Here is a 24,722-nt window from a genome sequence, read left to right on the forward strand (position 1 = left end):
CCCGGAGCGGCGCCGCAGGGGCCCGCCTTTGGTCAGCGGTCGCAATGCTGTCGTGCTGCCGGGACTTGGTCTAAATGAAACTCCGACCCAGGTGTGCAGTGGGTCGCTAGTAAGGAATTACCTACGGAAAGGGGTTTTGTAGAGTAGTAAATTAAAGTAGAGGGAACAGTCAGGGGCCCTGAACCTAGGGGTTAGGTGATTTATACAAACCTGTCCTATTGCAGCTGGTGTTTGAGCAGCGTTTTAGCCTGGGAAAAGCCGATTAGAACATAAAACGAGGGGGTGAGAGGTGTCTGGCAGTGAGTGAAGTTCCTGGCTGCGAGGAAGGAGTTATCGTCCCTTCGGCCTCCACGGGTTACGCAGTGGCCTTCTCCTTAAGTGTTGCTATTTAAATACCTCTGGCAGCTCGGTTCTGTTGGGGCTGTTTGCTGTCTCACAGTAAGCACTGCCTTGAGCTGTGCAAGCTGGCGACAGATGGGCCCTTACACCCTCTCCTTGCTTTCCAGGTCTGTAGTGCGCGTGGCTTCTGGGATGGATGGGATGGGCTTAGAGGAAGTAAAGCTCATTGCTCCCTCCTTTCCCTGGAGAGGCATCACGGATGCCTGGAAAGGCAAACACAGGGAATAATACTTACCAAAACCTCTTTCAGTAAGGTTTTGGTTGCAAATCTTCTCTAATTTGTCTCTTCTCCGATATGTTTATCAGATGTGGTTTTAGCTTGTTTGGTGTTCCCTTGCCTTATACAGGGCTTAGATGGATTTACAAAATTACTGTTTAGCATTAGATATATTTGTTAGAAAATAGTTGGAAAAAACTTCATTGTTGCTGGCTTAGAACACGAGTATTCTTTCTACAATTAAACATCTAATAGGCACAAATCAGATATTAGCCTGGCCACAAGTACTCTTAGGTGCATTTAAAGAATGAGTGAGATGTTGGGGCGAGCTAGTTTTGGGAAAAAAAGAAAAGGGCATTTAAAATCGGCTCCCAGACTTCTCTGCATCGTTAAGGTACTTAATTTAGTGCAGCTTCATAGTTTGTGATGGACTGTGATTTAACACGTACCTGCTGATTGGTACTTCATTTTAACAAAAAAGAAGAGTATGGTCCTGTGGGAGAATTCTTTCAGGTTTCTATACATGTCCTTGCATAGTCTCTGGCATTGGAAAGACAAAGTCTGATACAAACAAAAAAGAAGTGAACTCAGGTTTTGGCAAAGGAGAGAAAAGGGAAAAAAAAAAAAAAGAACCCTAACCACAATGAGGAAGCGTGATGCTGCTGCAATGTGATTTTGCTGGATTGAGCTACCATAAAATAGCAGCAAACCCCAGGAAGATAGAATGTGATTCAGCTCACAGGTATCTGGGCGACAACCAGAACTTGTCTGTTTTCACTGGAGAAACGTACTGTTGCTCAGTCGGAAATGAAGTCAACCTGTCTGCCTTTCCGTATCCTCCATATTGCCAGCTGACGTTGACACATCTTTCTGTTCTGGTTTTTTTTTTTTGCAGGGGGCTTTTTCTCCACCATCTTTTCCAGTTTGTTTGGGACTAGAGAGATGAGGATTCTCATCCTGGGGCTGGACGGAGCAGGAAAAACAACCATTCTCTACAGGTTACAAGTTGGAGAAGTTGTTACCACCATTCCGAGTAAGTGATGGGTCCCTTAGTGAAAGTAGCCACTTTGCCTGTAGCTCCAGCGCGTAAGCGTTGTCAGCTGCACTCCCCACGCGCTTCCTGCGTAACCAAAAGGCCCTTACGTCGTGGGAGCCGTTGTACTGAAGAACTTTCTTGCATAACAGTGTTAGAGGTGCTATAGAAGTACTACATAAGGGAATGTTCTGTGCTGCCCTGCTGCCTGCAAAAAGTATTTGACCGTAAGAGAGTTGAGCTGGCAGGCTTTTCTTGAGAGGTGAATGCCAAGTATGCTGACAATGTCAAGATGCTGCGTAAATGGGAACTGTTGGCTATATCAGTCTTTTGTCTCCAAATGGAACAATAACGCGAATTCCAGAGGTCATTATTACTGTACAAAAAATATTTTACATAGGAGGGTGTCAGTGAAACGTACCTATTTAATTTCTTTTTTTTTGACAAGGGTCTTTAGTGTGTTAGAGAAACACTTCTGTTTAACACAGGGAAGAAGAATTGGATGGTTTAACTTTAGGCTACATAGGAGAGAACTCACTGTGAGATCTCATGGAAGGAGACGATGCTTATTTAAAACAACGTAACTGATTTCTCCAACTCTCTTAGCATGCATGCAGCCATACCCCCCTGTTACCAAAACCCAGACGCGTGCGCCGAAGCCGTCTGGCCAGGATCACTCTGTGCAACGTGAAGGACGAGGGATGCTTGGCTTTTGAGTTCCTGCCGCATCTCTCGGGTTCCTCCTGAACGGCCACGATAAACTGCCTTTGGCCAGGTCTTTCTTACCTTTTAGAGGCCAGCAGTTTACTACGCCGTAATCCTTTTGCCCTAGGGTTTTGCTTATTTCAGCCTCCATAAATTTTAGGCAGCCTGCATCCATCATTCACTTCCCTGTGTCTTGTTTCTCTGGGCTGGCAGGCAAAGGAACGCTGTTATGTGACTGATGCGCTGTAACCTCACTGCCATCTCCCAGGTACCACAGTGTCAAGTCTTCTGCTGAGGAGTTGGTTCTGCTGCGGTCTTAAGAGAGTGCAGATCTGGTGTTGACACGAAGGACTCGTTCCTCAGCGTTGTGTTGCTGTCATTCGTGTACTTGGTTATCAAAACAGGCCATTCCTTTAGCCCTTGCTCTGCCTCTCTTGGTGATTTCAGGCACATTTCTGTTCATTTTCAACAGCCTTAGTGCTTGCTACGAACCTCTACTATATGTTTACAATGTGTTTTTATCGTTCAAAGAAAAAAAAATTACCGCACTGTTTTGAGCCGTAAATGTTTGTTGGGGTAACTTTGCAAAGGGCATGAGCTTCATTATGTGGTTACTGAGGATTTTCAGGCCTGAGAGTTTTAAACTGTAACATGCTGTAACGTTCTTCAGAACAACAAAGATAAATCACCAACAGTGAAATTGTTTAACTTCGTTTCAGCCATTGGCTTCAATGTTGAGACAGTGACATACAAGAACCTGAAATTTCAAGTTTGGGACTTGGGAGGACAGACAAGCATAAGGTAACAAACCGATCTCTTAAAATGAAAAGCTAGAAATAAATTTCTCTAGAAAGCGCTAAGTTCTTGGACTTCTCATAGCCGGCACTTCTGAAAGTTGGTTAAGTTTTAGAAACAGCCCGTTGTCAGGAGAGCACTTTGATCCAACAGACTTCAGTGGGTAAAACCTGCTTTGGACTGCAGGTTGGAAAGAAACAAGTGAATGTTTTCATCTGCATACAGTCTTGCTTTGAAAAACTAGTTTAGTTGTGTAGTAGGCAATTGAGAAAGAAGGGAGCGAGTGATACAAACCCAAGAAGATACTTAGATGTTCTTAAGAATGCAAAACTAGGAGGCTGAATGTAGGCATAGGCGATCATTCTTTTAGCGAGCTTTACAAGAGGTGTAACCAGTCATGATATGCAGAACCGTAATGATCTTTTCAGTACCCCTGTATGAGCTTTTCATGATTCCTTTTTGAACGCTAGGGAGTAAGGTGCAGCGTAGTTAGTTAATAAGTAAGGTGCAGGTTCCTTCCCTTTTTAGCTTCAGTAAGGTAATTCTGAAAAAGGTGGTTTGTTTTGATCCTCGTTAATTACTTGCCTGTATGAATTAGTCATTTAAGATTTCTCTGTTTATCCTTCTTTGGTGGCCATAATGATAATGGTGTGTGTTTAAATTTTCTTTGCTTCCCTGTCCTTCAGTTATGGCCCTGATGTCCTGCAGGCTGATTCCCAAATAAATCTGTCCCCAGCATTGCTGTCTTCCCCTCTTTTTAAGCTGCCTTTTCCCCGCCCCCCCCCTCTCTCTGCTCTTGAGAGTGTTTGTGCTGTCTGTTCCTTTTGGTAGCCTCTTGAAGATATCTTCTGCTTCCTTCCTGGGGCCTTTCACCCCAGAGACAGTTTTGACTTCCTCTGGGTAATCTGCTTTTCATTATCTGGCTAAAAAGCACTGCTAAACGTGCAAATTATGTGACTGGAACTTCTCTTTCTTCTGCAGGCCATACTGGCGCTGTTACTATTCCAATACCGATGCAGTCATTTATGTGGTGGACAGCTGTGATCGAGACAGAATTGGCACTTCAAAATCAGAGCTCGTTGCTATGTTGGAGGTAAGAAAACAAGGATGACAAACCGGTTAGCAGAACAGAAATTGAGAAACAAAAACCTTCCTTTGGAGTGAAATTTGATTCAGTGAATCGAGCGAAGCTCAACTTCACTTCAGCCCTCACAACATTTTGACTGAAAAGCGCTGAATACGCTGCAGGTATTTCACGGTTTTGTGCAGCGAGCGCTGCCTGGGCAGCCAGCTGGTGACACATAGCCCTTTGGTCACGGGAAAACTCATCTGTCTGCAAGGACAGCTGTGCAGTACTTCAGTGGTGGCAAAATTAGGCCCTTGAAGGATTAACAATAATTAGTATCCTAATATGTTTTGAAGAACATTTGTAGAACAGGGTAATAGGAGTAAGATGACGAGTTGAGCAAAACTTTGGTGTTTTCCCCCATTCCTGCAAACTCTTTGATATGCCTCGTTAAATCCAACTACCAGCTTGTTTCATAATGTAACAGGCATAACTGGCCGTGTTTTGGAATTGCTCCCATGTGGGATCATGCTGGGATTGAAAGTAAATGGCGTTCTTTCACTGAAGAATTTCCTAAAGAACAAAAATCAGCAAACTGAAAATCATGATGAGAGCTGCTGAAGTTTCTTTTCATTCTATGGGTTTTTGTCTGTTTAAATAAATTCAGTAAAAGCCTCTGCAACGACTTGCATGATTCTCCTTTTTTTTTTTTTTTTTTTTTTTTGGGAAGAAAAAAAAAGGAGCTGAAGAAAGCCATTTTGGTGGTGTTTGCAAATAAGCAGGACATGGAACAGGCCATGACTCCCACAGAAATGGCAAACGCACTTGGCTTACCAGCTTTGAAGGACCGAAAATGGCAGATATTCAAAACCTCTGCAACTAAAGGCACGGGGCTTGATGAAGCAATGGAATGGTGAGTAACCATCTCATTATGCTCACTTCATTAGAAAAAAAATTTTTTTTTTAAGACTGGATCTGTGGAAAGTCCATCTGGCCCAAAAGACAAAGGTCCACATCAGGAGAAAGCATGGCTTCCTCATGAAAGTATTTCAACATTGTTGAAGTGACTGTTCAGTAAAGTGACTTAACCTTTTTCCTAGGTTGGTGGAGGCCTTGAAGAGCAGGCAGTGACGGAGCTGACCATGGTAAAGAAGTTTCAGCTCTATCCACCATCCCTCTTTCTGCAGTCAAGTGTGTTCAGGCCACCAGTACTTGTAAATAGGACAGATCTGAGTTTTGACTCCTGCAACGTGGATGCCTCTCTTGAATTGTAAAACTGAACCATGTGAACGTCTGTGTACATTACGATATTCCATTTCTTTCCTTCTGTTTAAAGGATGTACGTTTATTTGTATGAAAGTCGTACTGGCTAGGAAAGGGTTTTTTTGTTGCCCCCATCTCCCCCTGTGGTGGTTTAAAGTTTGAACGGCTACTATATTTGTGTAATTAAAACACTAATAAAATTTGGAACTGTCAGCCGTACTCATAGGCGCCGTGCTTGCTTACAGAAACAAGGCCAGCTTCTGCCAGTTCTAACAGCCACGTAAGCTGGACGTTGTGAGGGTGATGTTACACCTCACAGTTCTTCAGTGGAGATGGATAGGATGTCACAGGAAAGCACAGCTACAGCGATGAATGCTGTACCTCCAGCTGCTAACAGGGCATTGGTCTCCTGAAATGAAAATAAATACCTTCAACAGCCACCTACTGCCCTGTAATTTGGGATTTCACTTCCCAGGGCCTGAGCTCTTATTCCCCTACCTTCAGCCAAGCCAGAAAGGGCAGTTAAGTTGCTTGGTACAGCTGCAGAAACTGGAAGACAAATCCAAGGTGGGAGGCAGGTGGTTTTCTCTCCAGGAGCTAGGATGTTCACAGGCATGAACACAGTCATCATGTAATCCATCTTTTAAAAATGAGGTAAAATTTAATACAAAAAAATCATGGTGGTTGTCCATTCAACTGTACATGCTCTGGTAAATATACAGGTTTGGAAAAAAATTGAGAATCTTTTATTTAAGATCCTAGATGAAAAAGAGGACATGAAAAAATACGAATAAATACAATTAAAATAGGATATTTTTTTTTTTAAAACAGTAACTGGTTCTTTAGCTTGACATTAGTTTTTATAAATAAATCCTCCGGGAAGAAAAAACAGTTTTCATTCCACCATTGCTAAATCTTTCAGTGCGTGACTTCGAGGTCTCTTAGCCTTGTAGTTCGGGCGCAGGAGTTCTATTTTTCTCTTCCTGGTTTCCTCTTTATTCTTGTGTCGCTTCAGCTTCCTCCTTGCAGCAATTTCGGGGTTTGCTACAGCCTAGTGAAAAATGTTTGTTTGTTTGTTTAGTTACAACTGACAACCGTCCCTGTAACCACCAGGTACTTCCCAAGAAACTGGTGACTGGCAGGACAATGCGTGGGTTTTTCTTAGGCTCCTCACCGCTTGAGGGTGTTCTGGCTGCTCTGCCCAGGTTTACCTCTGCTCTTCCGGTAAGCGGGAGAGCACGGGGTCACAGCAGCCTGAACCTGCCCACGAGGCTGATCTGCACAGCTGCTTGTGACGGTTCAGAAATGAAACGGTGAAACTGCCCCAATTCAGGATGAAGTTCTTCCTCAAACTCACCTTCCTGGTCACCTCTCAGAGAAACCCTATTTCTTTTTTCCAGAATAGAAAGCAGAATCTTACCTGCAAGGCCCTCTGCTTTTTCCTCATCGCTCTTTTCTGGTTAGCCTGTTTCTGCACAGAAGAAAAGGCAAGCGAGAAAGCCTCCAGTCCAACTAACTTCTTGAGCAGTTCTATGATTTCTTGTGAAAGGTTCTTCAGTGTTGGATCTAATAAAAACAAAATTAGCTTGCTTAATCTTTTCAGCATGTGGAATGAAGGCCAAAAGCCCAGTAAGGATTTCTCCTTCACTAAAGGACAACCGTACTGATTCGTCTTGCCCAATACACTGGAGAGACCAGAGCAACGGCGCTTGTGAAATCTGCTGGTTCTTCACCAGCTTTCTCAAAGGACCACAAGCAGTGCGTCACAGAGGCAAAAGATGTTTTCTGAAGGGTAATGGCTTCCCAGTGGTCATTACGAGTGGCTTGCTGTATGTAGCCACCAGGGCTATTTTGGAATAGCCTTTGACGGAAATAGAGGTGATTCCAGCCTTGTTGGTCAGCATCTCTGTCCAGTACACACAATAAGGCCTGGCTTAATGGTTAGGACCACTAGTTAGTTACAACATATTAGCAACTACAGTCACTGAAAAAAAGACACTAGGAAAAAAAGGCTACAAAGAGATGCCAAAGGAAAACTGAGAGGGCAAATGTTTCCCTCAGTCTTCCAACAGATCCCTCTTCCAAGTGCTCGTACAGCCTCTAGAGAAGCTTGCGTAAGCTGCTTGCCTCCACAACATCCTTCAGTGACAAGTTCCCTGGGTCTACACCCCCTATCACGTGAAAAACCATCGCTGCAGTTACTCTGAAAAATCATTTGAAGGCCCCTGGTTCTTTTGCTGGCAGAGAAAGCAACAAGTCGACCTTTATCCATGCATGATACTGTCAACCTCTACCATATCTTTTCCAAGTCTCTTACTTGCTTAGCTAAAAAAACCCCCGAAATAAATGGTAGCCCAGGCAGCTATTCCTTACCTAGGACACTGTCACTGCCCTCCTCCAAGTTTTTTCAGGTCTTTTGTATCCTTTCTGAGGTGTGGGGACCCAGTGCTGCACACTGAATTTTCATGGCATATACAAACCACAGCTTTAGAGTAATACAACTCTTTTTTTTTGGTTTGTTGTCTGTTCTTTTCCTAACATGGGATTTTGCTTGACTTAACACACTTTCATGGACTATTGAAACACCGGCGTGCCTTGTTCCTAAGCTGCGAGTCTCGTGTGTTAAATGGGAAGTTGGTTTGTCTCTCCCCCCACCAGGCACAACTTCTTAAGATCTTTTAAACAAACATGGATCTCCAAGGAGAAACAAGTCTTGTTGCTCAGGGAGTATCGAGCAGGACAGAGTGACCTGGACTCATTCAGGAGGACAGGGAAGTTCTGTGCAGAGTTTAACAGGCTGTGGTCCTGTAGCAGACAGCTCTCCCCCTGCCTGCAAAGGTTACTTTCTTTCCGTCGCTGTGCACACATGGCACACATTGAACGTCATTTTCTCTATTTCAGAAGGAGGAGCTTGGGGAAAACATCAACCAACCACCAAACTGGCAATTCCAACTTGTACAGTCCCTTGCTCTACAGTAACACAAGCTGCCATAAAACACCCCCCGTTTTACATTAACACTGAAACACACTTTTTAACTATAGGGCATGGATCTTCATGCCCCTAAGCCTCACAGCAGATCTAACACGGCAATTCAAAAAGAACCACCCTTAGCAACAGCCTTGCTCTGGCTTCCTTACCACACACACACTGTTCCTCTCAGCAAGGATTCCGTGAGTCTTGCCACCATGAGTCCAGCCTTGACTGATTACACCACTTTCACCACTACACCACATGCTCAAGCTTTACCCACTTGCCTGTAGGAGCCTGCCTAACTTGAGTCCAGTCTTTTTTCTTTGTCAACATGTAGATTTTTGTTCCAGCTGTCAAACGCTCTCCTCCTTTGCTGGTATTTTGGTTGGACTGCAAGTAGGTGAAATTCACTGATTCACCTATGCCTCTGCAGCCAAAAGGAATGACTGGAGGTGGTTGTGCCGAGGCACAGCTCTGACACACTTGCCTCTTTGCTGGTCTGTGTGAGAGAAATCACTTACCTTGCTCTGCATAAGTGCTGTTCAGCTCCCTGTACAGAGGGGTGAGAACTGTTGGAAGGTACGGCTTGATCCTGTCTTTCCCCAGATCCACTGAGATTGCTCCCAGGAACTTAAAGATGCAGCTTCTCTGCAAATGAGTGTGTGAGACATGAAGTAAGGAAGGTTGGAAGGGAGCTGCCCAACTGAACTGCTGCAAGAGCCCTGTGGTGAGGCAGTTTCAGACACCCTTACTGCTGTTACAAGGTCTTAGGGCAGCCAAGTACAGCCTTTAGATGAGACACAACCCCACGGGATCTGTAGACATGTGAGCTGTGACTTCACTCAGTTGGCAGCTGTTAGCACTTTGAACAACAGACTTGTTCTTGCCATCCTGTACCGAGGCAGCTGAAGACACAAAAGCTCAACCCTCTAACTCCACCATGGGGAACCACAGTGCTTTTCCCAACGCTCTTGCACACCCTCCCCTTCTAGCAAGTAACTCCACACTGCCGTTCCCCTGCCTGCATAAACCCAGTACTCTTGGGCTCTGTCCCCTTCGGCTTGGTGCCTTTGGCCTTCCCACCCTTCCACTGCCCCACACGAGGGCTGGAAGCAAGGGCAAGGAGAACCAGACTGGCACAAGCCTTTCCTGAGAATCCCAAACTGGAACGCTTCTTGTTTCCTTGGCACCTCCTAATCCTTGCTTCAGCACCAGCTCCCAGCACCCTCTACAGCTGGTCCCCTGGAAGCAAAGAGCCACAGCAACAGTCTCCTGTGCCTACCATGTCACAAGCAGCTGGTCTAACCCTGTTCTTACCTTTAAAGGGACCTTAGGGGAATACGCTGCTTCTCGCTTTGCCATGAGAGCGAGCTTCTTCATTAACCATAGCAATGTGGCTGGCCGGCCTTTCTCTTCTGTGTCCTCTGTCTTCCCCTCTCCTTGAGCAGAAATGCCTTTCTCTTCCTCATCTTCTGACGCCTCCTGCTCTTCTGCCTCACAGCCGACTTCTCCTTTGGCCTCGTTACCTTCTTCGGAGGCAGGGGCTAGCAAGTAAACAACTTTTGCCACAAAAAGCAAATTCTTTATAACCTGCGGTGTAAGAAAAGAGCAGTTGGTCACTGGGGGTTCCCCCAGTGTCAGCACCGGCAGTGCCCAGGGTATGTGAGAGCCAAGGCTAGATCTGAAAGAGGAACTGGCCAACCCAGGAGGCTGTAACGGGTTCACCACCTGCGTTTTGCTCCTAACAGGAAGGCCCACCTCAATATCCTCTTGCAGTCTGGGAGAGCCCTTTCCCCATGAGATACCATGCCTTTTGGGCTCCAGCACCCCCTGAGGCAGGGCTGCTCCTTTTTGTCTTCCCCACCTCTAGAAACACCCTTTTTCCACACGGAAATCTCTGGCCACTGTGGAATTCACAGTGGAGTCAAACCTTCAAGCAACAGAAGACACTTGCACTAAATGCTCCCAGTGAACAGCCAAGGCTCCAGCGCAGCTGCAGGGAACCAGCACCAGAGATCTGGCTGCCCACTCCAGAATCTGGCTGCCCAGCCTGCTCCAGTCTGGGCTGCAGAGACAGACTCCCTGATGGAGGGCTGGACAGAAGGGAACCCTGTCCTGCCCTGCATGGTGCCTCCCCTTTCTGTCCCTGCCACCCCTCAGCCCTTCCAGCAGGCTGACACCACAAGGGGGATTTTTCTGGACCCCTCTGAGACATGAACCTGCTCAGATGCCCTCAGCACACAGCTGCTGGCCCTGTGCTGTATATTTGCTCTGAGCCACCACCAGCCAGCAACGCTGCTGTCCTGACTGGGATGTACACTCCCTCACGGGCCGGGACCTGTTCTGTGCCCTCTGGCAGCCCCAGACCTGCTCCTGCTCTTACCTGCTCTCCCAGAGACAGGTCCAGGAACTTGGATTGCAGCTGATGGCAGAATGCAAAGACAAGTTCCTTCATCTGGGGAAGAAAAAGGAGAAGGGAATTACTCCACAAAAGGGAGCCAGTAGCAGAAACTCAAAGCAGTGTTTTGCAGTCACCAAAGGCGGTTCCCAGCAGCGGCCAAGGGATTGGCTCAGCACAAGTTCTGCCTGCATCTTGCAGCCTGGAGGGGAATCTTTGTGCTGCTGAGAATGAAGATCTCAGAGAAGCCCCCTGCCAGCAGCAGAGACACCTCCTCAAATGTTTTAAACTACCAGGATTAGGCAGCAGACAAGCAACTAAGAGAGGAATGTGCATGCCAAACTGTAACACTACTTTTATGTCCCAGCCAGGGAATGGGCAAGGGCAGGCGGGAAGGAGTAGTACAGACATCATTACCTTTTTGTCCAGTTCAGCGGTCAAGAAGACTGTGGATGCAGACAGCTCTGCTGACGTCTTTTTCCTCTTCCCTGCCTTTCTTTCCATCCACTTGTTGACAAGATCTTCTGGCTTGTAAGATGCAAACAACAAGCCAAAGATCTCAGTAGCTGTCAGCCAGACCCAGCTGTGAGGATACCACAGGTGAGACTGGACATGACCTGAGGGAAAGAAAACCTCTTTCAGCACAGGACCTGGTCCTGTGAGAGCAAAAAAAGGAACCAGGTCCCTCCTAGAATTATCACAGCGCATGCTGCAGTAAAAGGATGAAGGAAATTAACTGTGCTCATCTGCTCAGAACGTAATCAAAGACTTCTTAGCAACTCTGTCCAAAAGACAGAGAACAACAAAAAGCTACAGGTAGCCAAATGCCTCCACAGTCACCAGGCGTTCTTGAATGCATTCACAGCACTTCCAAATATCCAAAACCAGGGCCGCTGCTGGGAAGTGATGGCAACTGGGCAAGAAAAGTGGGCATGGCACAAAAAGACACTTGCTCCAATCCTGGTTGACAAGTCATGTTTCTGCAGCAACTGTGGTCCCCTCAGAGACTCAGCGCCACAGCTCCATCTGCCCATGGTGTCAGGTGAGCTGGCCCTGCTGCGGATGGTCAGATTGACCCCCAGGACAGAGGCTGCGGATGCTTCGGAGAAGAGACAGAGTTTCCCTCTTGTCTCACCTCTGGCCAAGCTGCACATCACCAAGCACTCCAGGATTTACAAGGGTTATCTCCTATCTCACTAAAGGCACCTGGCAGGCTGAACTCTTCAAAGACATTAACCAGCCAGACCTAGGCCTTCTGATAGCAGCAAATGAAGCAATTAAAAACAAGGCAACAAAACGCCAATAAGCCAAGCTGACATTGTACAATCTCACTCATAGGGAAGTTGCCTGAATCAAATAACCTCCAGGCCTTAACATCCCAGCAGACACACAGTATTTACAGCACTATTACCATGTGTCATCACTTGCTGGCTGGTATGTATGATCTCATCTCCCCAGAAGAACTGAATGTTTTCATCCAAGAGGATGTAATTATGGTCAAACATGCCATAGTTTGCAACTATTTGCTCTGGGATAATAGAAAATGCTTCCCAGCAGCTGAGACAGAGGGTGTGTTGTTTTCATCAACTATGTAACCTTTTCCACTAACATCTTCCCTTTCATGGCCCAGTAACTGCCATGTATTAGCGTTCTGCAGCATGCAAACCTTGTACCACAACGTTCAGTTGTGTATCTTAGGGTGTGAAAAACCACACAACACAGAACAAATCTTCCTTGTAACGTAATACTTCTTGATACTTACCCCAGATAGTGCTCACAATGCCACTGTTCTTGGTTAACTGATTCAAGTTGCACTCTGTGATTAGCTTTGTTACCAGCACAAGAAAGCTGAATAGCAGCCTGTCTGCAGCCTTCTCCTCCTCCTCTTCAGTTATCTGATAAAATCAGCAAGTCAAGAAAGACGTTTTAGAGAACCTGAAGACAGTGCTTATTTACTTTATAAATTTCAGATCACCTCTGCAAAGAAAGACTGACTTGTACTCAACTCCCAAAATAAACAGAATAGAAGCAGCTCCACTAAAGCATTTTCTCTGGAGACTGACCTTCTGCAGGAGAGATTATTACCACAATCATTCTTGGTTTTTATACAGACGTTGCTGTAACAAACTCCTAGGTTTCTAAATGCAAGCACATTACACACACAATGTATACCACTTATGTCTGTACATGTATTTGTGCATATTTGATTCTCATTATTAGAGCCAGGCTGAGCTCAGATTTGCCTGTGTCACCTGGGAAGCCCCACGTTGTTATGACAACACTGCGTGCATTGTGTTTTACTGAATCACCTTCAGGTCTTCACCCTGCCTGCAGTCACCAGCTGGCTTGATATAACTAGTCAGTGCTTTACCTACACAAGGGGGTGATTACACTGAATTTCTCCTCACTGCAGGTATATTATTTTCATCTCTTGCCTATTTACATACCCTGACGTTCTTCTCTCTTGTTCAGCATGTTGCCCTTGCACATTAGTAACATATGTGGCCGCTCCCCAGGCGCAGTGACAGGGGTCCCTTTGGGATTATCACGTGCCAAGCAGAATCTGAGGCAGACTTGCTATTCTGAGTTAATCATGAGCACTAAAAAGATTTTCCATAAAACAAAACTGTTGTCTGAAGTACAGGAAGGGAACTCCTTTGAAAATTAAAGCTGTAGATAACGCTGAACAAAGCAGACAGTCACATGCAATGTGCTCCTGACCTTCCATGCTTACACAAATCTCCGCAGCTAGCAGGCACATTTCCCAGTTCAATAGATGTTGTCAGTGTGATCGTCAGGCTGTTTTCCACCTAAACCGATTCTAACCCATCCCAGTGCTACCTGTGCACCCCTCCTGATGGTGTTTTTTATAACTCCACTTCAAACAAAAACCAGAAGTCCCTTCTCTCCTCCCACTGCAGGGAAGACCAGATGCAAGGAAAGCTACCTTGACATACATACTGCTACGTGCTGTCAACCCACCAAGTCATACAGGTAAAAATCAAAAGCCTGAGACTCGAGAGCTGCCGCAAGAACGCCTTCCACCAACAGAGCTCATGACAGACGCTGGGGCAAGGAGCAATATATCTGCTGGTTACATAGTATGGCTGCAGGCTCAGGCCAGGTGGCTTCGTAAAGTTCCTTTGCCGCTTGTGCTGTGACACATGACATCAAATTTGGGCTTACAGACAAAAAATACGGTTTTAAGTCAGTGAGGTCCCCTTCAGAGCAAACGTGTGTGTTTCATGGCTTTCCTCAGTCCCAAACAGTAGGTCCGACAGTTAAATCTCTCCCAAACTTCTCTTCTTCCATTTTCTTAATTCTCCTTCCCCAAACCTCACTCATGGGAAAAATTACTTACGTCTTCAAATTTAATTGGGTTGATTTCTTTTTCAATCAAGGTGAGGACAGCTTCAAGCCGACGCTCAAACATTACTCCCTCCACTTCAACAAACAAACCACATGCCTGAGCAGCCAACCTCCTGTGTGAGCTCTGCAACAGAAAGAGTAACGCCCCTTGTTAGTTCTTGATAATCAAATCCTGCAGCTCGCATGCACAGAAGCTGGTAGCAACCCCTACTTTTGCCTGTAGCAACAGCATCTTAAGAGAAGCTGGTTTTCAGATTACTATTGAAAAAGGAGATGCTGCAAGCTAGGGACAAAAGTGCCCAGCACCACACGTTATCTCTGGAAACACACCCTAAAACTGAATGCCCAAAGGCCTTTTCCAGCCTGGTTCCCAGCTGCAAAGCTCTGGGGCCTGCTTTGCACCCTTTGATTCTTGACAAGGCAACAGGTGGCTCACAGCTGTAAACCAGAACTGAACATACTAGAGATGAAAAAGATGCAGTGTTGAAGAACACTTACTCCAGTAGTGCAGAGGGACAGAAAGTGAGTCCTGTTTGAGAATAAGTGAACCCCCAGATCAACATGTGAGGCCTGCAAGATGAGGTTTGCCACCTTCCAGCTGCTGGCCACAGACTGAAACAAGTCTAAGCTAAAGACAGCACGAAAATCCAATTACTGGGATCAGAAGTTTTAAGGAATTTGCTCAAACCTTTAACCTAAGCAAAGACTACACTTGGTGAAATACCTGACCCAAAAGAGGAACTGTTCGAAAGCTGACCTACAGCAGCAGCAGTTCCTACATTACTGTGGCTCTGTGAAGCTGTATCATTTCTTCCTCTTCTTACTAGTAAGAGTTATGGTGCTGAGCACAGCTTTAAAGAGCTTTTATTCTAAGCTGAGTCTTGCCCATACTCCTTTCCTAAAACTACTAAGTCGGGCGTAACTGAACCCCCCAATCCACCAGACCCGGTATTAGCCATCTCTCACTTGCCTTAATCTTACTCAGCCCCCAAACAGTCCACATCCAGTCAGTGAAAAGACCAAAGCATACCTTCTTGCTGTGAAACCACTCTGTGACCAGCGAAAACATCAGATCTTGTTTTTCATTGTTTATCTTACTGAGGAGAGATTTACACGTCAAAGCCGCCATCTTTTTGCATTTGGCAGAGTCATCATTTATCATCATCATACAAAGAGAGAGAAAAAACAGCCCGCAGTATTTGTGGAGGAGATCCTAGAAAGAAACAACCATTAGTCAACCAACATCCCCAAGGAACTTCTGGCATTTAAAGGGGAAAAGAAGGGTATTTGTTGCACAGCATATAGGAACAATGTCAGCCCTGAGTGGGGTCCAGGTGAAGGCAGGTGAACTGAAAGGACGGGATGATCCAGTCATTAGGAGCACACAGGGAGTGTACAGCAGCCCCAGCCCTGCTCTGGCTCTGACTTGCTAACGTGTCCCTGGGACAGCAACATGAGTGTCAAACCTTCAAGGGCACTTTCATGCCCAGCTCTCACTGAAACAGGCTTAAGTCCCTCCGCACTACAGCAACTGGCCCCAAGGTCCTTCTCTCAGAGACACCAGCTCTTTGCTACTTTACAGAGTTGTCAGGAACCAAGTTGAGATACTAAATCTAATCAGGCGGTGGTGAAGCACAGCTTACTGTGCAGAATTTCTCTTCCTTCCTCCCAAATTCTTGCTTGATTGCACTTCTCTCAGTCTCCTGAATGCTCAGTCAAGCTCCACCTACAGAGCTTTAAGGCAGCTTAGCATTTTGTGTATGTTATCCTGCATAGATGCACGGTTATTTTTTAGCTTTCATTCTGATCCACCCCACTAAGAAGCCCGCCCTCCCCAGTCAGGCCAATGAAACAGATATGGTACATCACATACCGGTTCAGTCAACAACATTCCTCATGCATGTTGAAAAAAACCCCCACAATGACAAAACTCTAGAATTTCTATTCATATCCCATTTCATAAACTGGTTGTGTTTATTCCTGGCATAAATCACCATCAAGTTTATCCAAACTCCAGCTGACAGAGCTTTATTTTACTTGCAGACTGAGCACATTAGATAAAGAAGTACTGCAGACTTTCCAGCATGTCATTTCTCTTTTGGAGCAAAGCCAGGTTCTTTAGAGATAAGCGAATGTTCCGCTCATGATAAGAGAGAATAGGAACTACCAAGTGCTATCAAAATAAACTGCTCTGAAAATGCTGCTACTGCAAGCCGCAGTAACTGCTTGATGCTTGGAACACTGAGGGGTGCTTGTTACCTGCGGGAACATGTCAAGAAGGTAAGCAATCATCTCCAGGGCAGATTCCCTTCCAGTTTCATACTCATACCTGAGAGGAAATGATTAACGGTTAGGGCTGGGTTAATACTGTAGACAGTTGCTAACAATTTACGAGAATGGCCAATGCCAGAAACACACACTGACAGGGATCTTTCTAGAACAGCTACCAGACTTGGTCTGATACTTAGGAGGAGAGAAGCAACAGGCCCAACTGCTCCATCTCCCACAGAACAGGCACGGAGAGACAAACAGGTGACATAGTGCTTCAGCCGACTTGAGTAAGCACAACCACACTGTGCTATGGTGCTGGGGAACATGGTAAACTGCTGTCACCTTGAGCAAGGGAGGAGGTTTCAGGCACATTGCTCCTGAATTGGTGCAGTTGATCTTAACAGTGCCTGCAACTGCAGTTGAGACCACTGCCATGAGACAGCTGTCACATAAATGCACCCTCCCTTTTGTTTTCTGGATTTTCCAGTTCACCTGGTTCACAACCAGTGGAGCTGGTTAACCACTAAGCAAGCAACAGAGCCTTTGCTTACAAAGAGATAAAGAAAAACAAAGCCAGCTGTGAAACAGGGAAGAGAAAATGGGCTTGCTTTATCAAACAGCCCATCTCTGAAAAAGGGAAGTGCTTTAGAGGTAGGAAAATCAAGACTTAAGACACACCCTCCCCTCCTCACAAACAGCCCTTTGGCGCACAAGATGGCCACCCAAGTCATATTTAAACCAGGTTCTGTTCTAACAAAGATGTTGGGAATATAAACTCACTCCAGTTGTGCGAGTATGAAATCCAAATTGGGTTTCAGCTTGTCACCAAGGGGGTAGTCCAGAATGTATTTTAAGTAAATCTGGAAAAATAAAACACCACCACAGAGAGGAGTTACAAGAAGCACTCAGGAAAACTTGCAAAAAGGTTATGAAGAAAATGCAGTGATGGACCAGCAAGTTTATGAGAATCATCACTGTATGTAAGTTCCTATTACACAAGCAGCCAACAACTGCTCTCAAGCTCCATGCCTGGAACTGCATCTGCAGGTGTTTGACAGCTGCCAGATCATTCTTTAGAGCATTACTGTGATTTGCGCAGGCTTCTGTTAAGAGAGAATTCTGCATCCTTCAAAATTTATCCTGTAACTATGGAAATGCGCTATTTTGTTATGCACAGCTCCTGCTGCATCTGTATCCCGATGCTTGAAATGAAGCAACCAATTCTGCCTTTTGGTTGCTTTTAGCTTGGAAAGGAGGAGGAAGTAGTGGGAAGGAATCATGGGTTTGTGGCAAATTGTCTTCTGCTGGGATTTGGAAAAGGGCAGAGCTCTTAGTTACACGGGCCTAAAAGCCTCCAAAGGAGGGACCACGTCACTGCTGCTGAGCTGCTCTCTGAAGGTCAGCTGTGGCAGACAGCAGTCTCACTGTAGGCAAGCCTCTGCGATTCCGCTACGCAGAACTAAAGCCAGGCAGATAACAAGGGGACGATGATTAGTAAGAAGGGGAAAATGGGGTTAGAGGGGTTCAGCAAGGCTTACGCACGTGTCTGTGAGAGCTGGAATGGCCACGCTAAGCCCTTCTAGGCTGTTAGATTGCTGCAAGTAAAGTAAGATGAGAGACTTTCCATTCTACTGACCTGCCTGCACTGGACTCGCACCGGCTCACTCTGACCTGTGATGGCCAGCTGGGCAACCTTCTGCAGCACATCATCAATTTCAGGGACAATCAGCTTCCTGGATAAAATAGCCTAATAATGTGAAAGCATAGCTGGAGTCACGACATTTTGCTTGCACAGTCTGAGAGGCAGTACTATAACCTGGGACTACACTGGTCTCAGCTGGTACATTAACACTGACTTTTTCACATCTTCAAACATAGCCACAGCAACTTTTTTTTTTTTTTAAGGTGAAAAAAGATGGCTTACAAATTCATATCCATTTCCTTTGGGAGGACACAGAATACCTGGTCTAATGATTAGGGATGTCAACTCTTTAGCAAAAACATCCTCAGACCCAAATACATCCTCATAAGCATGTGTATAAAACAGACTCCCAGACCATTTTAAACAGCGACTGCAAGTCAAACAGGAAAACTTTGCTCCCCTCCCCATAACACAGAGCCTTAACAGCATTCTGTGGCCTGTTCCTGATGTGAGATCCTACAGCCTTTCACCAAGAGGCAGAATCACTGCCATTCCAGTGGCTCCCAGAACCCATATACCAGCTGCACAGAAATACCTTGAGAAGGCCAAAGGCAGTGGCTTGGCGTGATGAATCATAAATGTCTTCTTCAGCAAAGCCAAGCAACACTTGGAGCTGTTTGCTTGTTATCTGACTCTTTGCATTCTTCACAAGTATCGTTACACACTACAAAATCAAATTGCACATTGTCAATACACATGCAGTGCCATAAAACATAAGCCCACACCAAAGCCTGACTGTTTACACCACTTCGGTTTGAAAAGACAAACTGCTGCTCTGAAAAAAGTAGCTAACACTGTTCTCATCACATTTTGCTTTCAGCTGGCCATTCTGAGACAAAAACTGAACACAATCAAGTACACAAATTCAGACTCGTCCTTGAAATGAGTGGAGACGCTCACAGACATGAATCACGATGCAGGAACACAGCCAGGAAGAAAGGAAAATTCTAGCATTGGCATTCAGCATGAATTACTCTAACTTTCGCTTGTGATCATAAAGCTGTAATTAATTCAGCAACGCATTTAGAATACATCTACAGGAAGATAGTGCACACCGTAAGAGTAGTTATTACTATTAAATGCCTCCTTCCCTTGTGTCACTCCAACTACAAGGGTTTACACCAATGAATCGTGTTAAAAGCAAGCTATTGAAGTACAAAACTGATGGTTCTCAAAAGAAAGGGTGGTAACAAGATACTGTTATAAGGAAGAAAGAAGACAAATATGCTTCTATAAAAACATTCCTTCAGATCCAAGCTGTGCATTTTTGGAGGGTAACTTTCTTTAAAGCCACATTGCCCTCGCTCTCTTGAGATCTCCAGGCTACCTCTCCAGGGACAGCTGCAGGAGGGGTCTACAGTTGGAAGAATCTCATTCTACAAAGTTAATCCTAACGTAGAGAAGAGCAGAGCTGGGTCTGACTTACTTTGAAACAGCTCACAACCAGGTGGAAATTCTGGCCTTTGGCTATTCCTGTCTTGGCAAACTCTTTCAGCAAGAGGAAAAGCTGCTTGATCAGTGACTCCAGATTTGTACTGACAGAAGGCAAAGGGAACTTTAAAATCCATACCAAGGACTGCAGAGCACCAGTTATCACCTGTAAGAAAGAGCCAAAGGACAGCACAGTGACACTGGCAGAAATCTTTTCTCACTGTGTTACAGACATAGTCAGGCTGTCTGCAAATGTGGTAAAAGGTAATTAGCTAACAAAATCAACCTCTTTCAAATCATTCATATGTAATACAAAGAGTTTCTCAGTTTTAAAAACACTATCTGTCACTCCCTAATTCTCTAACTCTGATTTTAATAGGTAAAGACATTAACACTGTGCTGATTCAGCAGACGGCAAGAACTCTTTCTGAAGCAGAGGTGCCTTCAAGGCATAGAAGTTGCTCTGCCAAAACCCCAGGTCACCTGAAAGCCCCACTCCAGGTATCTGACAGCATATGAGGCATGCCTCCCATTCCTGGGAAACTCAAGGTTTAACAGATCCCCTCCTAGGCTCACTCAAACCCAAAGCTGCCCAAAAAGGAGGCTGCTGGGAATAAAGACATTAAAGTTGGATCAAAAGAAACCACAGTTGTGACAACACTGCTCCCAGCAGCCACAGGACCTCATGAACCTCCCCATAGGTAGCCTATGAAGCCTGCAAAGTCCTTGTATGAACACGCTCCAGGAGAACTTGTCCATACTTGAACCTATAGCACAAGGGGCCATCCTCCATCAGCCACAATCCTTCCTCCCCCTTGGGATACCGTCTCCTCAAACAACTTAATCTACACACCCATGAAATCAGGTTTGAAAACTGGATGGCTTTCTCTTCCCTTGCAGATCAACTGCAAGATGACATTTGAGGGCAGGACCCTTCTTAGTAGAACAGACAGAATAGACAGACTCCAGCTCAGAACTGTACCTTGACATCCATAGATTTCAGGCAGTCTACAAGCAGCTGAACAAAAGGGTCTAACATTTCCAAAACATGCTCCTCAGAAGAATTTACTTTGGACCTCTTCAGGCTCATGTGCAGCAGCTGGTATAGAAAACACAGGACATTAATCTCAAAGTTAGGCTGGGACTCAAATAAGTCAAGCAAGGTCCCACATTGTTTCAGGTTATAGAATTTATGCCATAACCCATTCAAATATCTGGAACAGGCTGAGCACTTTTTATAGCTCTCTAAGAGGCACCATTGGAGCTACCGCAGGCAAAATAAAGTTAAGGCTAATGGCTATATTGTTAACACAATATATCCAGAATACCTTCATTTGGATACTCTGAACAAAAATTTTGACTGCAAAACTTTGTATCTGAGGAGATCCTTACCCGAAGTCCTGAATCAACCAAGATATACGTGTTAGTCCTGCTGCTGACACGTGCTTTCTGCCCTCCTCTCATGGGAGTGGGCTGGAGCAGCAGGCAGCTCTCTGGTTGCAGCCGGGGATCTGGAGGAGGGGTGACTTTTTTTCTGAAAAGCAGTGTATGGCAAAGGAGAATATTCAGATTTCAGCCCTCTCCAGAACAAGCTTGCTGTTGGGAGTAAAGAGAGCTGGACTGTGCCCAGCTGCTACCCACACAGCAAGCAAAAGCAGGTCAGTGCTAGAACATGATGAAATAAAATGAACTTGAGAGCAGCACGGCAGACAGACTCTCAGACTTGAGAACAATATCACTACTACAAAGATAACAAATGAACACTGATTTGCCTAACATCCCTGCTTTTTTCTTCTCAGTGGACAGACTGGCAGTTCCTTCAAGCACTGCCCACTGCACTGCATTCACCGATATTTACTTCAATTTCTGATGGCTTATAAAAACTCCTCCAAGAAGCCTACAAACAGCTGTCAAGACTCCAGAGCAAACCAGCCTGTGTAACACAGGAAATGCAAGACACCCAGACCCAGTTCTCAGCAGATGGAGAGGAAATCTGATGGTTCTCCCCAATTTCTGCATGAGCACTGAAATGATAAAGTGACAGTCCACAGTTTCTCTTGCTCCTGACCCCATGAAAATGTCCTCACCTCTTACACGGCGGTCTGTAGCTCACTTTTAAATGCTGCCCCTTGTCAATTCATGCAAACACCCAAATGCATATACCAGCTTACCAGACAGTGAAAAAGCCTTACTGAAGGTCCTGAGCACTTGCAAGACTCCCATGAGTTCAGCAAGTACTCACTCTCATTTCCAAGCTTTTTCCTTGCCCGCTGATGGCCCAAATAATTCACTTACATTGAAAACAAAAGGCAAATGAAAGCAAGGAAACCCTCATACATTTGAGTGGCCAGATGTGAGAGCTGCTATTTCTGCAAGCCAACCTCCCAACTGATAACAGACCATCTGGATGACATCCTGGAACTCACTTGGCCTTCTCAGTGAGCAGAGGCAAGTTTTCACTGATGAGACCATGACTGAGGAGGAGGAGGGATTCTGCGTTCATGTCTGAATTGAAGATCAGCCCTGCCATGATATGACGCAGCGCCTCATGCACCTTCCGGACTATTTTCAAGCTTGTAGTGCTCTCCAGAATCTGCAAAGGCACAACCATGAGAGTCAGGACGGCAACATGAGGGCAATGACCTGCCATCTGTATTCAGAAATCATGGGAAAAGCCAGAGCTTTGCTGCCTTAAGTCCCCAGCTCTTTACATGAACAGCATCCCATCGCCTCAGCTCTGCCCCAACATCCCTCCCTTTCTCTCTAGCCTTTTCACCTATCACCACCAGGACACTCCAGAGCTCACGAGCAAACCAGGGCTGCATTTCTCCATGAGTTTGCATTCTAGTCAAAAAACCCCATATCTCTGAAAAGGCAATTATTGCACATGGACAAATCCTGAACATATGGACAAAGCCATATGAACATATGAACATATATTGGTGACATTTCCTTCATACACAAAACATCAAACCATAGAGCAGCCTTGCAGGACTTTGGAGCTCCACAGTAAATTGCATTAACAAGCATTGGCAGAGGGAGAGGGTGTGGAGAACTAACAGTGGGAGTTTCCTCTCTAGCAGAGGGGAAGCTTCCCAGAGCACCATTTCCTGCCCTGAACATCAATAGCAAAGTCTCATTTTATGACCCGGGTGCATACCGCTTTCCAAAAGAAAAATTGGAAGCCAAAGTGGTATTATATAGAAAATGTCACAGTAGCCACCTGGAGGCTCATTTAGACCATACAGAACTGAGAGTGCTCAGAGTTAAGAAAGACTCTGGCTGACTTTTCTTACCTCTTTCAGCGGCAGAATAAGTTTCGTCACCTGGCCCTTTCCTATGAACTTTCCAAGAATTTCATAGGAATCATAACTCTTGTTCTTGCGCGCTTCCATGACCTTGGAGACAATTCCCTTCACTTCTTTCTCTTCAGCTACATTCCCAAACAACTCTTGGTTGAAAATCTTTGGAAATCAGGCAAGAGAAGTGAATGAGAGGAGCAGAAAAGCTGAGCCAGATTCCTCCAGGAGCAGTAGAACAACACTATTTTTCCCCCACTCACAGAAAAAACAATTCTCCAGGTTTCCCACAAATCACGTCTACCTTTCCTTTGTCAACATAAACCACACCAGTCTGAGCACACCAGATGAGGAAGATGTTCTCACACCCCTCTGTGGTGTTGTGATACAAGGAGTGGGACTGCAGTCAGACCAAGACATCCAAATATACCCTATCTGGGTGGCCAGCTGAGCTCCTGGGCTTCTTGGACCATATTGACTAGATGTCCGTTGACTTGCTCAGCCATTTAGAGTACAGGACACATAGTTTGGTATCTTAATCTTAAATCCATACACTCTCAGGCTTAGGATACAGCCCCAGAGATATTTTGCTACTCTACAAGAGGTCTGCTGATGCCTCAGTAGAAAACAGTCTCCTTCCTTTACAGCACACACACCATCAGCCCTGTTTGCCACCAAGTCTGAGACAATCTACATAAAACCTTCTCCTCCCAGAGCCTGCCCCAGGCACTTCACAATGCTCTTTCCTTCAATCTTGACTAGCTTTTACCTCAATCAGAATATCTAAGCAGGGGTCCAAATCACCAGCACTGAGCCTGGCAGTAAGGCCCTTCAGTAACAGGTTCACAGTGAAAGTCAGCACGTGGAGCTGGAGAAAAAGAGAACAGATCATGTTTTCAACCCTCTGCATAGATCTCTTTAATAATAACTAGGTGGGGAGACTACCACAGCAGACATCACTTGATGCTCTTGCCACAGGAAAAAAAAAAAAAAAAAAAAAAAAAAAAAAAAAAATCACTGGGAGGACAAGAATCCATGTACTAGCAAGCAGGAAGAGGGCCCCTGTCCCTCCACACACTGGCAGGAGGGCCGGAATCTCCTCTTTCCCCTGTGCTCTTCCTGGTATTTTTAGTCTGTGCTAATTGGTGCATTCACTGTTAAAGCAGTCAGAAGCTCACGCTATTTCACTGTGGTAATTCACACAGAAAATTATTCTTAATCTAAACCACTGTGGAAAAAGGAAAGATGAATTAATACTCAGAGCCTTGGCTCTTGATCTAGGAAGCAAGGCTTCAGTTAGCATCACCACATACTGTCGGTGCAGTCTCTGTGGCAACTCACCTCAGATGATGCTTGGCCCTAATGAACTTACTGGAAAGATTCCCCCTAATTTTATTGGAACCAGAAATTCATCTTTCACCTTCAGACCTCCACTATTCACTGGGAAGATGGAGATCCTCTCTTCTTTCTTTTTTAGACTCTAAGTCCTTTGAGTACAGACCCTCATTTGATACTTTGCATAAAAAAGACTGATGTAAGCACTAGCAGTAGAATTTAGCTGTATTACACCAAGCTATTCTATCAGTGCAAAACAATTTCAGTAGGATTCTCCTTCTAACACATTAAAAAAAAAACTACAGACAGCAGAAGAGGAAGAATTTCAGCATTACCTGGTACCCATGGACGAGAGTGGACTGCATCTCTTTTAAGATATACAGAAGGTACTGCACTCCCAACACTTCCATGATTTTAATGAGGGTGTTACGGGCGATGTCCCGGACTTCCTGAAATCTGTTCCTCAGA

General features: G+C 45.3%; 2 protein-coding genes across 2 annotated transcripts in view; one reads left to right on the forward strand and one right to left on the reverse strand.

Moving 5' to 3' along the window:
• Positions 1-1,514: 1,514 nt before the first annotated feature.
• On the forward strand, positions 1,515-6,243 carry ARL1 (ADP ribosylation factor like GTPase 1). The gene is made up of 5 exons (XM_009645586.2): positions 1,515-1,649; positions 3,074-3,155; positions 4,131-4,242; positions 4,956-5,128; positions 5,316-6,243. The coding sequence occupies exons 1-5, from the start codon at positions 1,559-1,561 to the stop codon at positions 5,344-5,346; spliced, it is 489 nt and encodes a 162-aa protein (XP_009643881.1). The 5' UTR covers positions 1,515-1,558; the 3' UTR covers positions 5,347-6,243.
• A 114-nt stretch (positions 6,244-6,357) lies between these two features.
• UTP20 (UTP20 small subunit processome component) overlaps positions 6,358-24,722 on the reverse strand; it is a 67,764-nt gene continuing 49,399 nt past the window's right edge. Inside the window, 20 exon segments of the mRNA XM_035900991.1 lie at positions 6,358-6,529; positions 6,899-7,044; positions 8,971-9,097; positions 9,767-10,039; positions 10,833-10,904; positions 11,265-11,464; positions 12,610-12,742; positions 14,209-14,340; positions 15,247-15,429; positions 16,476-16,545; positions 17,268-17,347; positions 18,124-18,234; positions 18,725-18,853; positions 19,616-19,786; positions 20,603-20,719; positions 21,013-21,154; positions 22,047-22,213; positions 22,917-23,084; positions 23,689-23,787; positions 24,590-24,722. Coding sequence (XP_035756884.1) covers positions 6,374-6,529; positions 6,899-7,044; positions 8,971-9,097; positions 9,767-10,039; positions 10,833-10,904; positions 11,265-11,464; positions 12,610-12,742; positions 14,209-14,340; positions 15,247-15,429; positions 16,476-16,545; positions 17,268-17,347; positions 18,124-18,234; positions 18,725-18,853; positions 19,616-19,786; positions 20,603-20,719; positions 21,013-21,154; positions 22,047-22,213; positions 22,917-23,084; positions 23,689-23,787; positions 24,590-24,722 — 2,809 coding nt within the window. The 3' untranslated portion in view covers positions 6,358-6,373.

The sequence above is a fragment of the Egretta garzetta genome, unplaced genomic scaffold (genome assembly GCF_000687185.1).
Source record: "Egretta garzetta isolate BGI_Z169 unplaced genomic scaffold, ASM68718v1 scaffold38, whole genome shotgun sequence".
Classification (NCBI taxonomy): domain Eukaryota; kingdom Metazoa; phylum Chordata; class Aves; order Pelecaniformes; family Ardeidae; genus Egretta; species Egretta garzetta.

Bases quoted from the DNA above. Each gene is read 5' to 3' on its own strand.
- ARL1 (XM_009645586.2), top strand. From the start codon at position 1,559: ATGAGGATTCTCATCCTGGGGCTGGACGGAGCAGGAAAAACAACCATT. The intron at 1,650-3,073 runs GTAAGTGATGGG...ACTTCGTTTCAG, and splicing joins AGTTGTTACCACCATTCCGA to CCATTGGCTTCAATGTTGAG. The intron at 5,129-5,315 runs GTGAGTAACCAT...CCTTTTTCCTAG, and splicing joins CTTGATGAAGCAATGGAATG to GTTGGTGGAGGCCTTGAAGA.